This window comes from Tribolium castaneum, chromosome 1 (genome assembly GCF_031307605.1).
Source record: "Tribolium castaneum strain GA2 chromosome 1, icTriCast1.1, whole genome shotgun sequence".
NCBI classification, from domain to species: Eukaryota; Metazoa; Arthropoda; class Insecta; order Coleoptera; family Tenebrionidae; genus Tribolium; species Tribolium castaneum.
In genome coordinates, this window is record NC_087394.1 from 36,232,832 (window position 1) to 36,256,477 (window position 23,646).

The following is a 23,646-nucleotide window of genomic DNA, read 5'->3' on the forward strand; positions in this document are numbered from 1 at the left end:
AATGTGTCTTTTCATTCGATTATAGCTAGAATAATGCTTGAATATTCGAAGAAAAATTTAATAAGAGGTTTTGAAATTAATTGTTTCACTTAATTAAGGGGTTAAAATGAAACATTTGTTGCCCACGATTAGGGTGTAACTCAATTAAAAAAATATAGGTGCAATAAGTAACTAAAAATTTTCATTGTTCTTCCATTCGTGGGCGCGCTTTCAAACCGAAAAGTCGAATTTTAAAAAAAATGCAAAAGTTTGATTGGAGATCCATGATCAAAATGAACATTGTAGTGCTGAGATGTGTCGGTTTGTGGCCTTCTGGGGAAGAAAGTTACAAACCGGGAGTTTACACAATTTACGCTTCAACAGTTTTGACACTTTTCCTCCTGGGCCACATTTTTTTTCAAGCTGTTAATGTCTACTTCATCCGCAACAATTTAAGTGCTGTGACGGGCACCATTTACATTCTTCTGATCGAGATTTTGTTGGTTTTTAAAGTCTACTATCTCGTCAAGAACATGACCGTGTTGAAACAGTTGTTGAAGATGTTGGAGACTGAAATGTTTCAACCGAGAAATTCGACACAAATTAATGAAATTCAAGCCGACATGAAGTTCTGGCAAATGCTAATTCGCTTTTTGTGGGTTTCTGTCATGTGCTCGAATTTGTTTTGGGCGATTTATCCACTTGTGGACAACGCAGGAAAGGAAAAACGGTTTCCGTTTCTGGCTTGGTATCCGTATGATGCCCAAAAATCGCCTTACTATGAAATTACTTATGTGTACCAAACCATCAGTGTTAATTATATGTCGAGTATTCATGTCAGTGTTGACGCACTTGCTGGAGCTTTGAACGTTTATAATGGAAATCAGTTTGATATTTTATGCGATAATTTAAGAAACCTTCACAGACTGACCAAAAATGGGACAATTGATGCTGGACGAAATTTTCGCTACTGTCTCAAACACCATAAACATATCCTAGAGTAATTACTTAAAACTAGAAGTAATGTTAACCCAATATTTTTTTTGTAGTTTTGCCAAAAAATGCAACAATTATTTAAACTGGATACTGTTTATGCAATTTTTTGTGAGCACAATTTCAATTGGTATAACAATGTTTCAATTAACTGTGGTAAGTAGAAGAATTCCATTTTTTTCAGACCAAATTTCTAAAATTGTTTTAGGTACGGCCTTTCTCAAACGAATTTTATTCACTTTTTACTTACATTAGTGCAATAATAGGACAAATTTTTATGTACTGTTGGTACGGAAATGAGGTAGAAGTTAAGGTAAATTTCCTATTCAAATTTTAATTACGCTAATGCTTGAAACTACAGAGTAGCAAAATTTTCTACGCCACATTTGAGTCCGATTGGATCGAATTTTCAGAAGAAGTAAAAAAAGAACTGATTTTTTTCGTAATGCGGACGCAAAAACCTGTTAAATTGTCTGCTCTAAATTTATTTTATCTGAATTTGGATTCATTTATGCGGGTAAGTAGCTAATCTGTTATTTTAGGCTTTAATTACTATTTTCAGATTCTTAAAACTTCCTGGTCTTATTTTGCTCTACTGCACCAAATTAGTAACAGAAACTCATAAATGTAAAACACCGATTTTAATAAATATTTTGATTCAAGCAACTGTTCTGTATTTTATTTATTCCTAACCAATTTCCTGTGAGTTTTAGTTCGTGGCAAAATTATGTTAATTTTTTATTGAATATTACAAAACCAATAAATATCGATACATCTATTTCTGCAGCAAGTGTAATTAATTCAGCACATTTAATTATTTATGAAAGTGGGAACTGATGACGTGTTTGCAAATGCATTTTCCTGAGGACAATAAAAGTTGAGAAACAAAATATTTTGGCTGTTAAATATTATTCTTCAGTTTTATTCAATGTTAAAATAAAATATATCCGATGTGTTTCATTTTTGGTTAAATTAAATTATCTTTTTCATTTGTTGATATAGTTACATACTTATCAGTGTTACCAGAACAGCTAGTCACTTGTAGCATTTATAATCAGTATTTTTTTATTATATTTCTACCTAATATTTGAATTAAACTCGTATAATATAAGTACAAATAAAAACTTGATTTCCGATATTTTTTTAAATATGATAACAAGTACAATGTGTTCAAAAATGGTTGTCCATCAAGTCACCCATAAAATTTGAACGTAATGTGCCATTTAATTTAATTTATAAATGCTGTCAAAATAAGAGATTGGTCAAAATAATGCAAAAAGGCTTCAAATCTAAAAACGAAAGAGTAAACAACAACAATAATCACGGAAATATCAAACACAAATCAAGACAAACTTTACACTTGAAACAACTTTGCAGAAAAATGCAAAAAATGAGTAAACAAGCGGCAAGTAACAAAGCGGCACATTGAATTTGAGTTCCATAGTCGACATGATAATCAAGCATTTTTGAACACATTGTATAAACATATTTCTGCAAACAACATAAAAGTGACTTTGGAGTGACGGACGAATAACACGAACAGTAATATTTTTCTGAATGATTTAATTATGTTGTTTTCTATATCCGAATTTTCTTTCCCAAGCTTTAAATGCACAAAAGCCTCACTTATACGTTTGATAATATAACATATAATTCAAGTAACATATAACAGAAAAACAGCCACACGAATATTAAACATAATTTTTTCTACAATTATACTAATAATAAATAATAATAATAAAACTAAAAATCTTAAATAAAAAAGTCCGAATTTAACTCCGTAAGTGATTTTTTTATAAAAATTGTTTTCATAAAACTTGTCATAAGCACATATTAAAACATATAAAAACATATTGACGTACACTTCATATTTACTTATGGATTTAATTGTTTTTTTTTAACACAGATACATGGTATATTATGTGCTCAATTGATTAAGAAGGCCTGAGAATTGGAAATTAAGTTGGCAACAGTGAAAAGTATATAAAAATACGAAAACTTGATATTTGGCAACACAAATATTTCTATAAAAAATCTGTTTAGATAAAAACAAATTTAGTTTTTTATTTTTACAAAATTAATTTAAAAAAGTAATTTTGAGTAATACTAATAGTCTTGAACAACCCCAATGATTTATAAGTATCAAAGAAAACAATATTGTTTACACTTACCAGGTATTACTTTTTAATTATTGTCTTGTTTCCAGTAATGAGTTTTTTTTAGCAACTATAAATATAGTCAAAATTTGCTTACAAACTTGGTTTAAGCCCTTGATACAATAAAAAGAAACACTTAACCCGCATCGCCTTGGACAAGATGCTAAAGGGGTGTGATCAAGAAATTTTATTTAAGATAATTACACTTTCGACGCTTTTCCACCTATTAATAATCTATGTTTACAGCTCATGAAAATTGTTCAGTATTATTAAAAGAAAAAATATAATAAGCGGTTTTGGTCCAATTAATAAATATTGAAATTAAGGGGTTAAAACAAAAATACGTAATAAATGTTTTATTTTTAAAAGGGTTAGTAGGTAATGGTGGTTAAAATTTAAAAAAAGACGCTAAGAATAAGTAGGTCTTTTAAATTAATAAAATCATAATTAGTGAGACAAAAGAGTAATGCTTCAAGTTATTTTATTTGGTGCCATTGCCAAAAAAAGAACTTTAATCCACGTTGAGTTAACCAGACCTTGAACCAAATAACAAAGCGCCGAAGTCAACACAAAAATTTGATTGGTTACTAAAAAAACTATTGTAAGTCAGTATAAATAAAAGGACGAGTCCTTTCGAAATTACATTTTCGTAATAAAATGGAGAAATATGATTGGATGCAAGCCATAAAAACGAACATTTTAATTTTGAAAATCGTCGGTTTATGGCCAGATAGCGAAGATTACAAATTTGATTTTTACGCTTTACATGCGTCAGTTTGGTTATCAACTCTACTAGTGGCGTCCACATTTTTCCAAGGAATCAACATCATATTCATTCTGGACGATGTGAAAGCACTCACTGGAACTGCTTACGTCCTTCTAACCGAAATTTTAGCAGTTATCAAAACCTATTTCGTTGTGAAAAACATGAAAATGCTCAAACATCTCATGCAGTCCTTAAACAATAACAAACTTTTTCAACCCCGGAGCCACGAACAAATAAAATTAATCCAACCAAGTCTAAAATTTTGGAAGTTACTCTACAATTTGTTTCACTCGCTGGTTGGGGGAGCGACGCTGTTTTGGATCCTTTTCCCAATTGTGGATAAAAAGGAGAAGAGATTACCATTTCTTGGATGGTACATTGTTGACACCAAAGTATCACCGTATTATGAAATTGTGTACGGATTCCAATTCTGCAGTTGTTGTTACATGAGCGCTCTTATTATCAACATTGACACCTTAATTGCGGCTTTAAATGTCTACATTGGGAACCAAATTGATATTTTATGCAACAATTTGCGAAATTTAAAAGCTGGTTGTTCGATAGAACGCGACCTAATAACGTGCATAAAACACCACCAAGAAATTTTGAAGTAATTTTATTATTTAATTATTGTCGTGTTTGTAATTTTTTTTTCAAGTTTTGTCCAATACGCCAACAAGTTTTACAGATGGATTATCCTTCTCCAGTTTTTCGTGAGTGCCGTTTCTATTGGTATAACAATGTTTCAACTGACTATTGTAAGTTTACAATAATAGATTATTTGATTACTGGGATTTTATTCCAGGTTGTGCCTCTTTCAAGCGAGTTTTATTCATTCCTCTTTTATGCAAATTCAATTATCTCGCAGATATTTATGTACTGTTGGTTCGGAAACGAAGTGCAAACTAAAGTAAGTCTGCTTAAAAATAAATTCACACTTTGGTGTTTTTTTCAGAGCAATAAAATTCCTCAAGCAATTTTTGAGTCAGGTTGGACTGATTTTCCACTAAAGACAAAAAAAGATCTAGTGTTTCTTTTAATGAAAACTCGGGAACCGATAAAAGTATCAGCGTTTAATTTATTTTCACTCTCATTAGACACATTTATGAGGGTAAAGGACATTCTCTTATTACACAACACTGTGAAAATCTGTTTTAGATTCTAAGAACCAGTTGGTCCTATTTTGCTTTGTTGAACCAAGTAACGTAAAAAAATCACACTAGCTTTTATTTGAAAAGTAGATAATTAGATAAAACCACCTGTGTTTTTAAGCATTTTATTAATTAAAAGTAGAAATATGTTTTACAAAGTAGTCTCAACAGAAAAGCTAATAATTTGTTGGCAATTATTCACTTTTGGTTTTAACGTTTAATTTTAATTACCTTAAGCCTAGTCAATAATTATTTTTGTATGCTCAATAAATTGAGGTGTAAAATAGAAATACTGTTCTGTGTTGTAGTCAAGTATTGTTTCATGTTTTTATTTTTTGTACAATTTTTAGCAAATAAAATCTTTTAGAGGCAGAAGTGAAAAAACTTTTCACAAATTTCTTCACAATTTTGGGTCAAAAATGCTTTTCTGTAATAAATTTTTTTCACGTTTTCCCACTTAGTTTAGTGTGTTCTCAATTATTATCTAGTTATTCTAGCTTAAGATGTAGTTTAAAATCAATAAATTAAACAAAGAATAAATCTTTCTGACGCACAAATAACCAAAAATTTCGAATATGTAATATAATTTATCTTAACTGTTCTTCGAGATTTCGACCAAAACTTAAAAAGTTTGTTAAGTGCTAGATTATTATGATTTTTAAAGGTCACAGAAATCAACAAAATAAACAAAAATTGTCAAGGACACAGAAAAGAAATAAACAGGTAGTAAGTTCTTCTAACACAGTATTGTCCAGGTATTTTGAATAATTCATCAGATTTTAATAATTTTGTTGGTTTTAAAGTAACTAACGTTCTTCTAAAAATTGTCTCAAAATTTTTTTGCTTGTTTTTCTCAAAATTGTCGAGTAAAAAAAAGTTCAGCATCGAGGCTAACATATACTTATTTCTAACTTCAAAAATAGCAATTAACGCTATAATCTGATTTTCCAAATCATTCAACATTTTTTAAAAAGACGACCTGTTCGGTCAATTTCGGAAAATCTTTGTAATAATATATTTAAAAAACGTTAGTTTAAAAAGACTTGAATTGAATTGGAAATCGTAGTAGTAGGTTGCGATTTTGAAATAAAAAAATATTCTTCAAATATCCCAAAGAAACCCTGAAATCCTTAATCCACCAAAATTATTAGAGAATTGAGTTCTTATGATCATAAAGGTAAAAAGAAAAAATGTCTATCTTTGAAAGAATAACAATTTCTACCGTTCAATATCTTTATTTATGTGCGAAATTAACCTTTCTTATTGCAGTGAAGCTATTTTATACTAGAAATGTGCAATTATTTTCAATTAATTATTTCAGTTTAATTATTGACGCTGTTCTTTTGCCTATTTTGCCACTTTTGTTCTATTAGATCAAATGTTATTGATAATGTTATTATTAAAGTTATTACTAAACTCAGCTTGGTTTTTGTAAAGTAAAACTAAAAACTTACAAAATTACTTTAATTTCCTTTGTGTTTATCGTTTACAAAAATTTGTTTCTAAGAAAATATTTTATAATGGAAATCGATTTCCGTTTCGTCATAGACTAAACTGTTGATAATTATTTTAATATTTTTTAATTAACAAAACTGATTTACCCCAAAGTTGCGATTTAATTAGATAATAACTTAAAATCGTGCATTTTGTATTAAATAATAGTTAATAATTGTGAAAATTGTCCATGAGATGAAAACCCTATTTCTTGCAGTAAATTGAATTTATTGACGTCTTATTGAAAGGAGGATGTAACTCGGTAAAACGGTTTGCAATTACAATTTTAAATATTAACGATGTATTTGAACCAATCAACAGAAAACTACTATATTGAGAAAACACGTACAGTACAATAATCGAAAAGTAGTAATTATTTTCGCGTGATGATACATAGTTCTTTAATATTACACAAGAAAATGTAAACTGAAATACAGGTTCGGCTTGAGCCGAAGAATAATTAAAACAAAATAGTAAAAAAATAAATTTGCAAAGTGAGATTTTTCTTTATACTTTTGGTGAAGTTGTTTTAAAAATCTGTACATTCATTATGTTATAAATAAACAAATTGCTAAAAAAACAATCTCTAGATTATAATGTTAAGTCAATCACAAAAGATGAGAAGTTTTTCTCGTTTCCTGAAAAATTAATACTTAAAATTGAGAACTGTATACCTGTTTACATTATTTATTTTATATTTGTTAAGGTTTTGAATATTGTCCAATCACATGTTTGTTTTGTTGTTTTTTCTATGAGTTAAGACAGTCTGACGAATTTTATACTTTTTAATAATTTAAACGTCTGTGTTTTTTTCAAAAAATTTTCAAAAATCGTGACTAAACCGCAGAACAACACTTTCAGATGTAGACATGCGACTAAAGATTATATTACATACCAGCAGACAATCGCTCGACTTTGAATAATAATTAAAATAATTAGGCTACTTACCTAAATAATACACAAGTTGGTATAATTATAGTTATTGCAAAAAAACTGTATGTACGTTACTAAAATTTTAAATTCTTGTAGCTGCAAGATCATGTCAATGTAATTATCATCTTTCGAAAAGTACAAAAAAGTGGGCCACCCATTTCTAATTAATTGTTTATGTATTTTGTAATTTCATACTCTATAAAAAATCTTACCTGTTACTTGTATTTATTGACAATTCCGCTGGAAAGCGACCACATATGTAATTAAATCTAATTAATTTTGTATACTTTCAACCGGCGCAGAAGTGCATAGGTAGCTTATGATTGGACATACAATATGTTAACACCTACAGTCTCTGTTAATTTCTCTTCTTGAATTTTCCTACAACAAGACCACGTACTTGAAACTTGCGTTTTAATGACATGAAGTTGTAAATTTTTTATTGGTACGTATAATTATGACAGTTAAATATCCAATTTTTGGTTATTAATAATCTATGCCCACTTCAGCATCAAATAATAAGAGGTTTCGTGTAATTTGGAAATGTTATAATTAAAGGGTTTTTTAAGAAAAGACAAGATTTTCCTTATGGTAATATTCTCACACTGAAAGACAATTTTAATATGGGGGTTGAATCATAAATAAAAAATATTTTAATGAACGAGTGACAAAACAACAACACGTTTTTCCAAATTTTCAAGTCAGTATAGAAATGTCCCTCAAGAAGCACTTGGTCAAATTTTAAAATTTAATATCTTCAACACTATAAATAATTCAATGTGTTTTAAATAATTGAACTTTCTGTAAACTAGTAGGCGGAGATTTAATACTAGTCTGTGATTGGTTGTGGCAATTTATAAAAGCCAAGCACTTCGAAAACTTTGTTATTTCCGTTTTTTTTTTAGGTAAAAACTAATTTTTTTATTTCAATCACATTTCCTAATCCAAAATTTCAGAAAAATGGAAGACTTTAGCTGGGAAGCGACACTCAGCCAAAACATAAACTTCTTAAAAGTTTGTGGGTTATGGCCCCCCGGTGACGAAGCCTACAAATTTAATTTATACGGTATTTACGCAGGCTTTTGTGTTTTGGGCTTTTTATGTGTCCACACTGGAACCCAAACATTTAACGTTTATTTCATCCTCGACGATTTGGAAGCTTTCACTTCGTCAATTTTTGTGACTTTTTCGTGCGTCGCTTGCGTTTTCAAAACTTACTACTTGTTGAAAAACATGAAGCTTCTTAAAGTATTGTTCATCAACATTAATAAGGAAATTTTCCAACCAAAGAACAAAGAACAACAACTTTTAATACAACCGAGTATTTTATTCTGGAAGCGGTTTTATTTGGTATTTAGGATTTTGTGCTACAATACATGTTTTTTTTGGTGTGCTTATCCTATTTTGGACAAAAGGATTAAACAGCATAAGCTGCCCTTTTTGGCATGGTACCCTTTCGACAGTTCGGTCTCACCATTATATGAAATCACTTACTTTTATCAAGCTGTGGCGATTTGGTACATTGTCATTATAAGTTTTAATATCGATATGCTGATTGGTGCCTTAAATATGTTTGTGGGGGCACAGTGTGATATATTATGCGATAATTTGAGAAATTTGGGTAAAAGTGATATTAACGAACTGAATCCAGATTTAATCAAGTGTATACAGCATCACAAAGCTATTTTGAGGTACCTATACTTAGAAAAAAGAAAAATTAAAAAAAAGTTATTTGCAGTTTTGTGTCAAAATTGAATATTTTTTTCAACTGGATTGTGTTGCTTCAATTTTTCAGTAGCGCCGTATCAGTCGGATTCACAATGTTTGAGTTAACTCTCGTAAGTTTTTAAATAAAAGAAATAAAATATTTTAATAATTCTACAGGTTGCGCCGTTCAGTGGTCAGTTTTATTCGTTTATTTGCTATGGAAGTGCGATAACAACGGAAATGTTCATTTACTGTTGGTTCGGAAACGAAATCGAAATTAAGGTAACATTTTGTCGAATCCTGGAAGAATGACAAAAATATTCCATTTAAAAACTGTTTGATTTGATTTTTAAAATTTTTCAGAGTAGTAAAATTCCATATGCAGCCTTTGAGTGTAATTGGGTTGGTACTCCCTTAGGAGTACAAAAAAGTCTAATAATCTTTACAATACGTACACAAAGACCCATGCAAGTATCAGCACTCAATTTGTTTTACTTGTCTTTGGATACCTTTAAAACGGTAAATATTTTGAATTGTAACTTCTAACTTTCTATATTTTTTTATTACAGGTTTTACGTACGTCCTGGTCCTATTTTACGGTGCTAAACCAAGTTCACTCTTAAAATGTTAATTCAACTACCAAAATTACTAAAGTATATAGTTCCTTAAACGGAATTACCAGGTCAACTTCCAGTTTATATTCAGAAGGTACTATTAAATTATTAAATTAATTTTCACAAGAAATTTTATTAAAAGTACAGGTATAGATTTGCAAGTGTTAGCAATATTAAGACTGGCATTTCCGTTTAAAAAATAGATTAATTTAAATGTGTGCACAACCACTGGTAATAAAAAAGTATTTATACTTTTTTCTTTACACTCTGTTTTCTGTTTTCACTTTCAATTATAATTATATGATGTGTTTAAAATAGGTATATAAATAAAAAGTTCTACACAATGTGCATTACAATTTGTTTTCTTTTTTATTACATTACTATAAATAAAGTGGAAAAAATTAATATAATAGATAGAATCCCATTCCTACTCACAATCAATCAAAAAGTCAAAAAATAAAAAATTGCTCCAGAAAACCTCCCAAAACATCCCAAAATGAGATGTTCTAAGTCCATACAAAATGTATATATTTTTGTAAATTATTTTATTACAAAAGATAATGTGACTGGCACTCGTCATAAAGTAAAAATCCTTGTAGTAGATAAGCAGTTCAAATACAAACACGTAACCAGAACTAACTAAAATTTCAAATTACCTAGATCAGTGTAAAATGGCAAGACTGATTAATAATCTTTTCCTCAAATAATCTTTGAAACATCATCGGAAAACTTAAATAATTTACAAATTCTCAATGAGTACAGAAGACAAAATGTACATAAAAACGCACTGTATGTAGAAAAATGTTCCTTTGAACACCTTATACTTGTGTAGATCGATTTTTGAATTCTGACTCAAAATTTGTTTCATAAAAAATGTAAATCAAATTTTAGAAAAGTTATGACAAATTAAAAGTAAGACTTTTAATGCAAAAATACTTGTGTTAAAAGTTGAATTTCAAATACATACTGTCAGATAATTGGGTTGAATAGTTATATGGAGACAATTATAATTAATCTCAAACGGAGTAAACTCGTAGTTCATTATACAGGGACATTCAACATTTTCGGTAGTGGTAATGTTAAAAAACATGAAACAGAGTTGATTGTTCCACTAACAAAAAATTATAAGAACTTTTATTCACGAGATATAATAATAGCTCACTTCAAAGGTCCAAAGTCAAAATTTCAGAAGTAGCTGGTAAAAATAAGCAACTCTAATTTATAGCAAATATTATAGAGATTTTCAAAGAAATAAATCCTTCACAAAAAATCCATTTACAAAATATAAAATACTTAATTTAAAAGCCCAGAATAAAACAAGTGCAAAATCTTTATTATTTGGAGACCAAATGTAAAAATTGGATATATTACTTTTGAAAAGCTTGTTTAAATGTTCTTATTTGTAAATTTAAACGAAAATCGACAAACGAAATTAACGAAAAACTAAATTAACACACATCATCAAAAATTTTGGTTATTGGTTATTGTGCCTAAATAAAATTAAAACAAAAAGTCATCACCCTATTAACCAACTTTGACTTACCAAAAAGATTTTTTAGTTCATTTAGTTCGTATCGGCTGCACTATACAACAAAAATCTCATCTTTCTTACATATATAACGTTAAATCTCTCAAATTCTGTAACCTTCAAGACACTAAATGTAATAGGACCACGTAAGAAAAACTTGCAATCTAATAGGAGCAGCAGTTATTAATAATCTATGGCTATTTTACCATCTCGTAATAATAACCGGGTTCGTTTAATTAATAAAATTTTAATTAACGGGTTACTGGAAAAACATTTTCCAAGATTGTGTAATATTTGCCTTATGGCACGTTTCTCACGTCCAAAACAAAATTTAATAATAAGGTGGGGTCATAAATAAAGTATAAAATAACGAACGCCTTGTAAAACCGATTTTTAACATTTTTAAGACAACGCCTTTCTATAAAACTTGAACATGTCTTAAGAAAACGTCATTTCAATTCGTTGTTTCGTGTCAGTCGTTAAAAATATTTCAGGAAAATGTCCAACTTTAGCTGGAAAGCAGCAGTTGAGACAAACATCACCACTCTAAAAATTTTGGGCCTCTGGCCTAAAGGAGACGAAACATACAAACTAAATTTTTACACACTTTACGCCGTTTTTGGAGTCATTGGTCTACTTTGCGCCCACAGTTTTGTGCAAATATTCAACATTTATTTCATCGTTGACGATTTGGAAGCTTTCACATCTTCGATTTTCGTAACGTTATCCTGCCTGGGTACCGTTGCGAAAACTTACTACCTCCTCCAAAACATGCAAATGCTCAAGGAACTGTTCATCAGCATCAACAAGGACATTTTCCAGCCCAAAAACAACAAACAGATACTTTTAGTTGAACCGAGTATTAAATTCTGGCAACGATTTTATCTGATATTTAGAGTGTTGTGTTACTGTACCACGTTTTTTTGGTCCAGTTATCCCATTTTGGACAAATGGACCAAAGACCATCGCTTGCCATTCCTGGCATGGTATCCCTATGACAGTACCAAATCGCCGTTTTATGAACTTACATACATCCATCAAGTCGTTTCAATTTGGTACCTTGTTTCCGCCAGTTTGAACATTGATATGTTGATAGCAGCTTTGAATATGTTTGTTGGGGCACAATGCGACCTTTTGTGCGATAATTTACGAAACATTGGCCAAAATAGCAAAGAAATTGGAAAAAATCTAGTCAAATGTATCGAACACCATAGAGAAATTTTGAGGTAATTTAAAGTACAATGATTTTTTTTACACTTGTTGTAGATTTGCAGTGCAATCCAATGTTTTTTTCAACTTAATTGTGCTTTTGCAATTTTTCACCAGTGCCGTATCTGTTGGTTTTACAATGTTTTTGTTGACTATAGTAAGTATCTAAAGCATTATTTCACAAAAACTGCAATTTTATTGTGAAAAGGTCGCCCCCTTCAGCAGCCAGTTCTACTCGTTTATTTGTTACGGAAGTTCCATTATTACAGAAATGTTCATCTATTGTTGGTTTGGTAACGAAGTCGAGATTAAGGTAACGTTTTTTTTATTTTTACAAAATATACAATTTGTATTATTAGAGCAATGCTATACCTTATGCTCCTTTTGAATCGGAATGGATTGGTGTTCCCATTGAAGTGCAAAAAAATCTTATTATTTTTACAATAAGAGCTCAGAGACCGCTCAAAATGTCGGCCCTCAATTTGTTTTACCTCTCATTGGATACTTTTAAAGCGGTAATAATCACGAAAAGTAAATATCAAACATTTACTTCTTCTATGTTTTAGATTCTGAAAACTTCTTGGTCGTATTTCACTCTTTTAAATCAGGCAAACTCTAATTAAATACTAAAACTGCACCATACCTGCACTCTTTTAAAAAATTCATTTGTTATAAAGTTTGATTTTATCATATTTTTTTTAAAAAAAGACCAAAAACCATAAAAAATTATTTTATTAATATTAATATTTTTAATTCAGTAACATTTATTATAAAGAGGTGTAAAAAAATTATTCTCAAAAAATTCACATGCCTAGAAAAAAAGTTGTATATTGCACAGTTTGTAGATTTAATAAGGGCACTGCCTGCACTATTATAGAAATGCATTAATACTAGATAATTTTAATTTTTTGGTGTTCTCCAAAAATAATAATAATAATCTATGTACATGTTTCGAAAAATAAAGAAAATAATTACACAATACAATTTTAATGTTGCTTCCTCTCAGGGTATATTTATCTCAAAATGTCTAACCAATGATTAATCTACAGTATTGTTGAATACTATGAAAAAGTGGAAATAAATGTCCTCGAAACATCCGCGTAACTAGTTTTTTATAATAAGTTTTCCCAATATATCATCTAACAAAAAAATTAATAAAATAATATTGTTTTTTCATTCTGAATATATAAATAATAACACAGCAAAAAAGTATTTTCAAAAAAAGTTGAATTTTTTGTGTGTAAATTCCTGAGTATCCCCGAAAAAAATTAATTAAATGAAAATTTTAATTCTGTTAAAAGGCGAAAACTTTTAAATTGTAGCACGACAAAATAAATTGTAATGGATTATTTTACATTATTTATGAACTGCGGGTTCCATTAGACTTCTAATTCAAATATCCTACAATTCTAAACTAAGTTGGCAAAACTGTTAATGCGAAGACTAAGAGCAAAAAGTAACCAAAAATTTCTGAAAAAAAAAGATTCGCAAATTGAGCAGTAGGAAGATTTTCACTATTTAGTTAATAAAATTAATTAAATTAAAAATTAATTGTATGTGCCTAAGATAAAACAATTTTTACTTGTCTCCTATCCCGGCGCATCCACCAAATGTGTAATTAAGTAAACTTAAATTTGTGTCTAACATTAAATTATTTCAAGGAAGAGTTTCATAAATTCTTTATTACTAGATACTACAATGTATATACTGTCGTTTTAAACCAATTATTTTATATAATTCATAATAATTATTGCAAGTCAAGGTCTTAATAAAACGTAAGAGAATAATTGCTTTTTATCGAAAAGTATTAATTATGCTTCTATATTATTTAAAATAAAACTAAACCAAAACAAACAATTTTCTTATAAAAGCTATGTCACTTTGTTGAAAACGGAAGTTATTCGATGAAATCTAAACAGGTGTATAGAAATAAAAATGTTCAATCTCTCCTTTCGTGAGAGATTTATTTCAACATTAAATTGTAACAATTTTTTAGCAAAAATGCGCAGCTTCGACTGGAAAAAAACGATCAAAATAAACATTATAACCCTTCAAGCAGTTGGCTTTTGGCCCAAAGGCGACGACTCTTTTAAATTCAACCTTTACGGCCTATGGACAGCAATTTCATTCACTTGCATAATTTTCTGCCACAACTTTTTTCAAGCCGTCAGCATTTACTTCATTCTTAATGACCTTAAAGCTGTGACTGCTGTAATATTTCTAAACTTGTCTGAATTACTGGGAATTTTAAAATCGTATTACCTTATAAAAAACATGCCAAAATTAAAACAGCTCATGATCACTCTCAACAAACCACTATTTCAGCCAAAAAACGAGAGACAAATCAAACTGATCGAACCCAATTTAAAGTTTTGGAAACAAATGTACAATCTGTATTGGGTTATGAGTAGTGGGGCTCTTTTCTTTTGGGCCACTTTCCCCATTTTTGATAATTCGATCAAGGATCATCGACTTCCGTTCATTGCCTGGTTTCCGTTCGATACTACAGTGTCACCATTTTATGAAATTGCATACGTTCACCAAGTTGTTGGAATAATTTTCGTTGCCATTTCAACCGTTGGAGTGGACACTTTAATTGCAGCTTTGAGTATGTATATCGGTGCCCAAATTGATCTTTTGTGCGATAATTTAAGACACCTCACTGGGCCTAACTTTAATAATGAGTTGTTGAATTGTATTCACCACCACAAAACTATTTTAAGGTATGATATGTTCCAATTTTTTATTTTGAAACAATAATTGTAGATTTGCCAATAATTCAAACGAATTTTTTAATTGGATTGCGTTCTTTCAATTTTTTATAAGTGCAACTTCGATAGGCATCACACTTTTTCAAATGACGGTGGTGAGTTTATCAAGATTTTTTGTATTTCAAATTTAAGCCCATAAGAGAAAATAACTAGGTTACACCCTTTACCAGCGAATATTTTTCACTTATATCGTTCGAATTGGCTATTGTAGTGGAAATTTTCATGTACTGTTGGTTTGGGAACGAAATAGAAGAAAAAGTAACAAACAACAAATGAAATAATTGAAAAAAAACACAATTTACGTATTTTAGAGTAAAAATATTCCTTATGCTGCTTTTGAATCCAATTGGCTGGAAGCATCCAAGGAAAGCAAGAAGAATATGATAATCTTTATGATACGGTGTCAAAAGCCACTACAAATTTCTGCATTAAATTTATTTTACTTGACTGTTGAAACATTTATGAAGGTAAGGCTTTAGAATAGTAGATTATGTTATTAGGAGTAAAAGTGATACTTTATGTAGACTTTATGGCTGAAAATTCAAACTTTTAACTTTGACATTCAGTCATAAAAGTTGGCACTATTTGTGTTTCCAGATTATTCGAACATCTTGGTCATATTTTACTCTTCTGCATCGAATGAGTTCCAGAAAATGATTCTTGCAACAAAAAATTTAACACTGGCCAGAAATTGCAACACATAATCCTTTCACTACTTGGATATTCTCAAAATAATTTAAGTAACCACCGAAATGCAAAACTCTAGGTATATTGTTTAAAACTTTTGTTGATTCACATATACGTATTGTTTAAGAGTCTTATGTGTTATTGTTATTTTAAAGTAATTTTGAATCAATAGGATTTATTTAGAATAAAGAGACAAGTCACTAAATGTGGAACGTAAAAAAAGTCTAGAAAATAAAGACACTTCACTCGAAATATATTATGCAAAAGTTATAAGTTCTCTATTTATCACGTGCATCAAACAATGGGTCAAATGTGAATTAATAAAAAAACTTCGATTCATTGCATTTATAATTTCACAAACGTTGCGAGACATTTATACCTACGCCCATCTTCAACCTGTAATTAAACTTTTAATTATTAAGATTTACAAGTGTTTGCACGCGAAACTAGAAATAATTTCTGTTGCTGTACGTAAATACAAACTCAATTTGATTGCAACATTTCGCAAATGCATACGTATTTGTAAAAAAGAAACACACCACCAAAAGTTACAAAGTTTGTAAGAAAGTTGCATTTAATTATACGTGTCGTAATAATTAGTGATCCACTGTAGCTTGCCATTTTAAAGGTAATACCTAATTTTCCGTTACTGTTATAATTTTTTTTATGAAAGTGTATTTCAAACGTTGGTGTTTGTTGAAAGTTAAATTAATTAATGCACAACGTTTCTTCCCTGATTACTGATGATGCTAATTGACTTTTTCCCAATTACCTACTGAACTATAAATACAAAAATAAAAATATAAAAATAAAATAAAACACTTTATATTTAAACATTGAAGTGCAGTTCAGACGAATAGTTCAAAAACATTTCAGTTAACTCTTATTTATGTTATTTATGTTTAAATGTTCTGTAAAACAAAAACAAAAAAACAAAAAACACCAATAAAAGTTTTGAAATTCTTTTAATTATAGATCATTAAATTCCAAAAATTTCATAATAGTTCTTCCTTTCATAATATTAAAAAAAACGCTATTTCTTTTTAATCTAAAGGTTTCAGATTATTAAAACCGTTCGTTTCAGATGAACAAGCTGCAAAAATTTGACTGGAAAGCAACAATCCGGCCAAACATCGCATTTTTACACTATTTAGGAATCTGGCCAGAGGGTGAAGAATATTACAAATTAAATTTTTACACACTTAAAACTATACTCTACATTATTATCCTTGTCATAAGCACCATCGTTTTTCAAGTTATCAACATTTTCTTCACCCTTGACGACTTAACTAGCTTAACAGCAAACATTTACGTCCTCTTAACCGAAATTTTATATTTCATAAAACTGTGTTTTTTGGTCAAAAATATGCCAGCACTGAAACTATTGATGAAAACTCTCGATCATAAGCTGTTCCAGCCTAAAGCCAATCAGATTGTAATCATTCAACCACTTTTAAACTTCTGGAAGCTCATTTTTTTGGCGTTTGTGATCACTTGTTCATTCACTGTTTTATTTTGGGCAATTTTCCCAATTCTTGATAGTTCAGAAGAAGAAAAAAGATTGCCTTTATTAGCTTGGTACCCTTACGATACTAAAATATCGCCAAATTACGAACTCACATACCTACATCAAGTCGCGAGTTACATTTATATTTGTTACTCCCATTTAAACATCGACACATTTATTACAGCTTTGAACACTTATATTCAATGTCAGTTTGATATTTTGTGTGATAATTTGAAAAATATCAAAAGTGACACAAAAAATGTTGATACAAAATTAGCCAAATGTATTAAACACCATTTACTTATTTTGATGTAAGTAAACAGATTTCACTGTGATGGTAAAAATATTAATCCGTTGAAGGTTCGCAAACACGTCAAATGAGTTTTTTTCCTGGATTATATTTTTCCAATTTACTTCAAGTGCTGCTATTACTGGAATGACTTTGTTTCAGTTGACGGTAGTAAAGCCTTTCACAACTGAATTTTATAATTTTATGGCGTACGTAACGGCAGAAGTTGTGCAAATATTTATGTACTGTTGGTTTGGCAACGAAGTCCAAGTCAAAGTATACAATAAATATTCTATAATTTAAGTTTAATTTCGTTTCCACAGAGCAGTAACATTCCTTACGCAGCCTTTGGAAGTGACTGGACCGAATTTAGTCCAAACAAGCAAAAAAGTTTACTATTTCTCATAACTAGGTCCCAAAAATCTGTAAAAATGTCCGCTTTCAATGTGTTTGACTTAACAACGGACTCATTCGTAAAAGTATGTTAATATACAGTGTGTTCACTTCTTTACATGTTTTCAGATTCTTAAAAGTGCATGGTCTTACTTTGCCCTTTTAAATCAAGTCAATAGTTAAAGTTTTGGAACGACCTGGAATGTAATAATGCATTTGTTCACTTATATCGAAAACCACATTTTTTCTGTACTCACTTTCTCAAGAATCATAAGGCAATAAACATTAAAGCACTTGATATTTTTCCGCATAATAATTACCCATCACTAATTTGTACCCGTGTTTTACTTCCAAAAAATAAATAATTCAAAAAAGAAAGAATAATAAGTAGGTCCAATACTCTAATTGTAGGTTCAAGATGAACATGAAACTCGAGAATTATTTCCTTTCTGAAAAATACATAATTGAAGGGTTTGGATAAAATAAAATATTCATTTAGAAAAATTTTACTCCAAAATTTTGCTGTTAGTTACCTACCACCAAGTCATTCAAACTAGTTCACTTCAGATAAATCAAGCATCGCATTTTTGTGAAAAAAATCTTACAACATGAACTTTTACACAGCAAGGGCTGTAATAAGTGTTGTTTTTCTAATGTTTCGCAACGACTTAACATCTCTAACAGGAAACGTTTACATTCTGTTAGCAGAAATACTACACTACATAAAAGTTTTCTGTGTGGTGAAGCACTTGACAATGTTAAAACGATTCGACAGTGATCTTGACAACAGTCAACCAATTTCAAACTTCTGGAATCTAGTTTACATGATTTTCGTGCTAATGTCCATATTTTGGACGATTTCTCCACTTCTTGAGGGTTCAAAAGACAAAAAAAGATTGCACGATTGGCACGATTATGAACCCTTAGAAGTAGCTCACTACACTTATATTTTGGACACGTTTGAACAATGTATTGAACATCATTTACTTATTCTGAAGTAAAAATTAAAATTAACGCTGTCATAAAATTAACTGATTTTTTCTAGGTTTACTGGCAAGTCCAACGAGATGTTTGTTTGGATTATCTTATTTCATTATCAAATTACATCATTTCGTCTAACTATTGTAAGTTTGTTCATAACAATCACTTGTTACTGATTTAAATACTAAACTATTTTCAGGTAAAGGCTTTTCACTCTAATTTTTTTTGCTGGTTAGAGTGGGAAATACAAGTGCGTATTTGAACAATTTAACATCACATATTTTTTAATTCCATTTTTAACAGAGGAATGAAAACGTATGGGCTAAATTTAGCCTTAAAGAACGAAAATCTTCATTACACTTTAAGATATCATTCCAAAAACGCGTTCAAGTGTTTCTAATGAGTGCTCTTTATTTCAAAACAATCTCATTTGCAAACGTAAGTTAAACTAACTCATAATCAAAATTAAAAAAAATATTTTCTAGATTTTCAAACGTGCTAGACCTTACTGTGCTCTTTTAGATCCAATCAATAAGTAAAGTCCGAAAGCATAAAAAATAATCAAAATATGGTACGTAATTAAATTATCGTAGAATAGTTGCATCCAAAATTTTTAGGAGTTTCAAGAATTGTAGCTTTGGTGCAATTTTATGGAGAGATTTTTCGTAGCTGTCAGATTTGACAACTAACACTAGTTTCGAAATTTTATCGGCAAATTTCTACTTTAGGGGCTCTTAAGTCTCAAACAACACTTTACAATTCACTACCCCATCCTTCACAGTCAGAAAGTTTGAAAAAATTGTATTTTAAACGACAATGACGTCACGATGACGTCACAATCCCGGACAAATAAATTAAACGTTCGATTCGGTTTTGGGCCGCAGTTGTGTACCACTTACCTTCCCCAAGTCGAAAACTGTGGAAAACTGTCTTTTGAACTGGTATTTCCCCGGGAATTCTCTCCATAAACACAATCAAGGGGCAGTTCATGGCGCGCGCCCGCACATTCAAATTCACAAATATCTCACAAAAAAATTGTCCCAATGCACTTTTAAAGCACACAACACACGATTAATCACTGATTTCGTTTAAATTTCGGAAATAACAACATCTAAGACAACTGTCAAAATTAGCGTGCAAAATGGTGCAAAGTCAAGGCACTCTTGGTAATTCTTTCAAAAAGGTTTTTTAGGGACTTTTAACCCTTCCTAATCAGTAAAGGGTTGATTGAAATGTCGTTTTACACCTTTGTATCGAGTCTAGAGCTTGTTCAGTAGCTTGTAGCATTTCCAGCAATAAAATGAGCATTTTTAAATACCGTGGAAACATTTAAACTAAGATATATGGCTTAGCAGAGTGTTTAGTGCCTAGTGTTAGGTTGGTAGTATTCCCGCGCTTGTATTCAAAAACGATTATTTTTGTTAAGCACTTTTTTTCTTGTTTATTGACAAGAAATGGAGTAGTATAGTGTTTTATAATATTACGTTAGCATTATCCTAACTTTAATGCAAAGTTATAGCACATTGTTCAGCAAAATCAAAAATAAAAAATGTATCATACGTCCCCAGGATTTTTTTGACAAATGATGATTAAGGTTTTGTTTGAAAAAACTGATGCATAATAATTAATTGATAAAGTTATAAAAATCTGCCGATAGAATAATTTTCATGAGTTATATTTATTACGGATTTTTAAGAACGAAAATTGGCGCCTCCAGCATTTTGAACACAATTTCATATTTCAACTAAAAAATAATACCACTGTCTTTATTTAAAAACGTCCAGCAAAGTAAAAAACAAATATGAATAAATAAAACACTTGTTATCCCAGCGCCTCCACCATTTTTATTTTATGTAAAACTCTAGCAAAATTCCTTCAAAAAATAGTTTATTGCTTATTGAAATTTACTCTTCAACTGAGATTTTATTTATTTATTTATTTATTTATTGATAAGTTAGTAATAGGGAAGAATCAGTTAAATTAAAAACACATGATGGCGTGTAATGAAATGTTTATTGTATTGCAACCAAAAATAAATAACAATATTTACAGTTTAAGTAGTAAAAACCGCAAAGAATCGCCAAACTTAAACTTAAACCAAAATTCTGAAAATGTGCCTCAAACTCCACAACTTAACTAAAAAAAAAAAAACTTATCAAAAACAAACAAACATCCTAAAACGGTATCTTTAAGTCGTGTTTTTCAATATATCGCCTCCTTGCATTGGCAATAAGTTGTTCTTTTCTCTCCTGAAATGACTTGTTTCTCTCGTGGGCAGATCGGGCAAAAGACGAAGCAGCTGTATTGAACAAATCCCTATCACTTGTAGTTGAAGTCGAAGGCGATGCTTTCGTACCAGATGCTACAGATGTGGAAGGTTGTGGATTGTTGGAGGTAGAACTAATTTGTTCTGGCACAAAGTGAACTCGGCCTTCGAGGATATTCGTTATAGTTGTGTCTACATTTCGTGTTTTGTCTGCAACAATAATTACCCCAGTTACCACACGAAACGACGTTAATGCCACCCAAAAATTCAGGCAGATAATAGCTCTTTATAGTAGCTTTATAATAGTAACTTTAGTAATTTTTTCCCAAAATTTTTCTTGTATTTGTAGTGTTTTAAAAAAATTTAAACTCTTTTTTGGTCACGTTTCTCGTAAATATTGGATCATTTTTTCTCGGCCTATTAAAGCTCAATATTTCAGCCTTTTTTGCAAGTAACTGGTTGAATTTAGATTAACTTGAAACTTACTCAAGTCCTTGTAAATTGCGTTTAATGGCACATGTGGTAGCACATCTTTAACTTGTGTCGCCATTCTCCTGACTTCACTATCAACGCTTGGCCTAGGCACAGGTGGCGCTCTCTGTTGTTCAACAAGTTGGCGTTTTTCCCACTCTAAGAGATCGGCAGCTGTCAATTCGGGGGTTTCCACCTAAACATTTTATTAAAGCTCTCAGCTTCAACATTAAAACTTGACGCTATAATAAATCACCTTAAGGGCCGACGCGATATTCTGGCGTACGATTTCGGAAAATTCAGCCTCCGCCACTGACTTTTTCTCAAGAGGAGGCAAAAATTTCAATTTATAGTTAGTAAGAGGCGAAAACATGTAAAATAAAACGTCAGTCCAATAAGATGAGCGTAGAGTTGTAACAGACAGGTCCAGAAACGGGCGTTCAATGCTGATACAAACAGGTTGCACTTTATTTGTCAGGGAGAATGGGTAGCTTTTAAATTTTAGGAGTGCTTTGCCATTTGTGATTTTTTCTTCCGGTGTGAAATGTACTGGGATTTGTTGCTCGGATAAAAAGTCGGCTACGTTTTTCTTAAAACTTTCTAAATTCGTTTGAGTACCGAAATAGTGAACTCCTAAGCCTCTAGCCAGGGCTGGGTGCATTTGAGCGCCGGGCTGCAAGTTTTCGTGAAAAAAATTTTGGGGCCCTTATAAAACTTACTGAGACCGATCCTGTAGCCGTATGGACAGCCAAATGGTCAAAAATCGATAAGTTATTGCTAATATACACTTCTACATTTTCTTTTTTGTCGGGATTTTCTACCGTGACTGTTATACCTAACGTTAAACATGCAATTTTATTCACAAGTTTATGGATAATCCGAGTGTCTGATAAACTACATCCGATCAAAACGACACTCAAAGCTAAGATTGTCCGTAAAATAAACAGGACTATTCCAACAGGTAAGTAAAGCACTAGACACAAAATCTTCAACTCATTTTCGGGAAACCTGAAACGAATTTATTGCAACGCTACCACAACCTAACCCAGGGGGATTACCTTTTGAAACAAAAAAGCTGATTGATTTCGATATTATTTGGCATTTTCACATAACAAAAACAAAATTATCTTAAGGTTTTACACTAAATAACATAACAGAGGGTTAGGTTTGTGACGTCAGTGACATTTGACGTGACGTCTCAAAAAAAAAAACATGAGCGGCTCGTTTTTTGGTTAATAATTTTAACAATTTTTTGTTTGAACAACTATTAAAACATCGTTAATGGTATTTCCAACACAAAATTAAGCTTTTTTTAAAATCCAGAACATATTAAAATCACTAGTCTAGTGCGTACTGCTCTGGTAGGTTGGCAGCAGTTGGTAGAAATCCCGCGTTAGTACGCCATGTTTTGTTCTCCAAAAACGTATTCAAAACGCGTTGTGTTGATGAATTTTTGGGATTATTGTTGTTTACCGGCGTTTTTAAAGTGCTAATAATCGTTTCTAATCCCTGTTTTGGTAATTAGTTGTTGGTGTTAGTGGATTTGGTTTTCGTTTGAAGACATCAACATGAACATTTTAAGGAATTTTACAATTCTCGTCAGGTAAATCCAAATAGTCTTAGTTTATTTAACAGGGGCTTAAACATTTTGAGCCTTAAAAACGTAAGAAAAATCGCTTCGAAAGAAGAAAGTCGTGACGCCACAAACGCCTCTTATCACATGATCCTCTTATCACTGTACCCTCCAATCG

The 23,646-nt window shown here is 30.6% G+C and overlaps 7 protein-coding genes across 12 annotated transcripts in view; 6 read left to right on the top strand and 1 right to left on the bottom strand.

Annotated features, from left to right (window-relative positions):
• Positions 1-211: 211 nt before the first annotated feature.
• LOC103314065 (odorant receptor Or1-like) lies at positions 212-1,597 on the top strand. The gene is made up of 3 exons (XM_008198935.3): positions 212-979; positions 1,321-1,489; positions 1,535-1,597. Exons 1-3 carry the CDS (start codon positions 240-242, stop codon positions 1,595-1,597), a joined length of 972 nt encoding a protein of 323 aa, XP_008197157.3. The 5' UTR covers positions 212-239.
• Positions 1,598-3,785: 2,188 nt separating this feature from the next.
• Positions 3,786-5,059, top strand: LOC135267917 (odorant receptor Or1-like). Its single transcript, XM_064359830.1, has 3 exons — positions 3,786-4,504; positions 4,553-4,652; positions 4,700-5,059. Exons 1-3 carry the CDS (start codon positions 3,786-3,788, stop codon positions 5,057-5,059), a joined length of 1,179 nt encoding a protein of 392 aa, XP_064215900.1.
• A 2,779-nt stretch (positions 5,060-7,838) lies between these two features.
• LOC107398460 (odorant receptor Or1) lies at positions 7,839-10,149 on the top strand. The gene is made up of 7 exons (XM_064359708.1): positions 7,839-7,917; positions 7,982-8,377; positions 8,429-9,163; positions 9,211-9,310; positions 9,357-9,461; positions 9,543-9,698; positions 9,749-10,149. Exons 3-7 carry the CDS (start codon positions 8,433-8,435, stop codon positions 9,800-9,802), a joined length of 1,146 nt encoding a protein of 381 aa, XP_064215778.1. The 5' UTR covers positions 7,839-7,917; positions 7,982-8,377; positions 8,429-8,432; the 3' UTR covers positions 9,803-10,149.
• Positions 10,150-11,802: 1,653 nt separating this feature from the next.
• LOC107398459 (odorant receptor 4-like) lies at positions 11,803-13,153 on the top strand. Its single transcript, XM_015982565.2, has 5 exons — positions 11,803-12,547; positions 12,588-12,687; positions 12,739-12,843; positions 12,890-13,045; positions 13,097-13,153. The coding sequence occupies exons 1-5, from the start codon at positions 11,820-11,822 to the stop codon at positions 13,151-13,153; spliced, it is 1,146 nt and encodes a 381-aa protein (XP_015838051.2). The 5' UTR covers positions 11,803-11,819.
• Positions 13,154-14,409: 1,256 nt separating this feature from the next.
• On the top strand, positions 14,410-21,022 carry LOC103314063 (odorant receptor 4). 6 transcript variants are annotated; one of them, XM_015982618.2, is made up of 12 exons: positions 14,410-14,449; positions 14,527-15,253; positions 15,297-15,396; positions 15,455-15,559; positions 15,613-15,768; positions 15,899-16,067; positions 18,883-19,174; positions 19,223-19,301; positions 19,358-19,408; positions 19,462-19,596; positions 19,644-19,729; positions 19,776-21,020. In XM_015982618.2, exons 2-6 carry the CDS (start codon positions 14,532-14,534, stop codon positions 15,956-15,958), a joined length of 1,143 nt encoding a protein of 380 aa, XP_015838104.2. In that variant the 5' UTR covers positions 14,410-14,449; positions 14,527-14,531; the 3' UTR covers positions 15,959-16,067; positions 18,883-19,174; positions 19,223-19,301; positions 19,358-19,408; positions 19,462-19,596; positions 19,644-19,729; positions 19,776-21,020. The 6 variants fall into 6 exon arrangements, with proteins under 6 accessions (XP_015838104.2, XP_064215777.1, XP_015838103.2 ...); XM_064359707.1 differs by lacking the exon at positions 14,410-14,449 and having other exon boundaries at positions 14,481-15,253; positions 19,776-21,022; XM_015982617.2 differs by lacking the exons at positions 14,410-14,449; positions 18,883-19,174; positions 19,223-19,301; ... (2 more) ...; positions 19,644-19,729; positions 19,776-21,020 and adding an exon at positions 17,073-17,163 and having other exon boundaries at positions 14,481-15,253.
• A 130-nt stretch (positions 21,023-21,152) lies between these two features.
• LOC655146 (lipid droplet-regulating VLDL assembly factor AUP1) lies at positions 21,153-23,109 on the bottom strand. The gene is made up of 5 exons (XM_008198814.3): positions 22,954-23,109; positions 22,615-22,903; positions 22,152-22,568; positions 21,911-22,091; positions 21,153-21,634 (listed from the first exon to the last, which is right to left on the bottom strand). Exons 1-5 carry the CDS (start codon positions 22,995-22,997, stop codon positions 21,333-21,335), a joined length of 1,233 nt encoding a protein of 410 aa, XP_008197036.1. The 5' UTR covers positions 22,998-23,109; the 3' UTR covers positions 21,153-21,332.
• Positions 23,110-23,370: 261 nt separating this feature from the next.
• Positions 23,371-23,646, top strand: part of LOC103312234 (hypothetical protein) — a 77,216-nt gene continuing 76,940 nt past the window's right edge. The window contains exon 1 of the mRNA XM_064358478.1: positions 23,371-23,498. Coding sequence (XP_064214548.1) covers positions 23,464-23,498 — 35 coding nt within the window. The 5' untranslated portion in view covers positions 23,371-23,463. The remainder of the gene's footprint in view (positions 23,499-23,646) is intronic.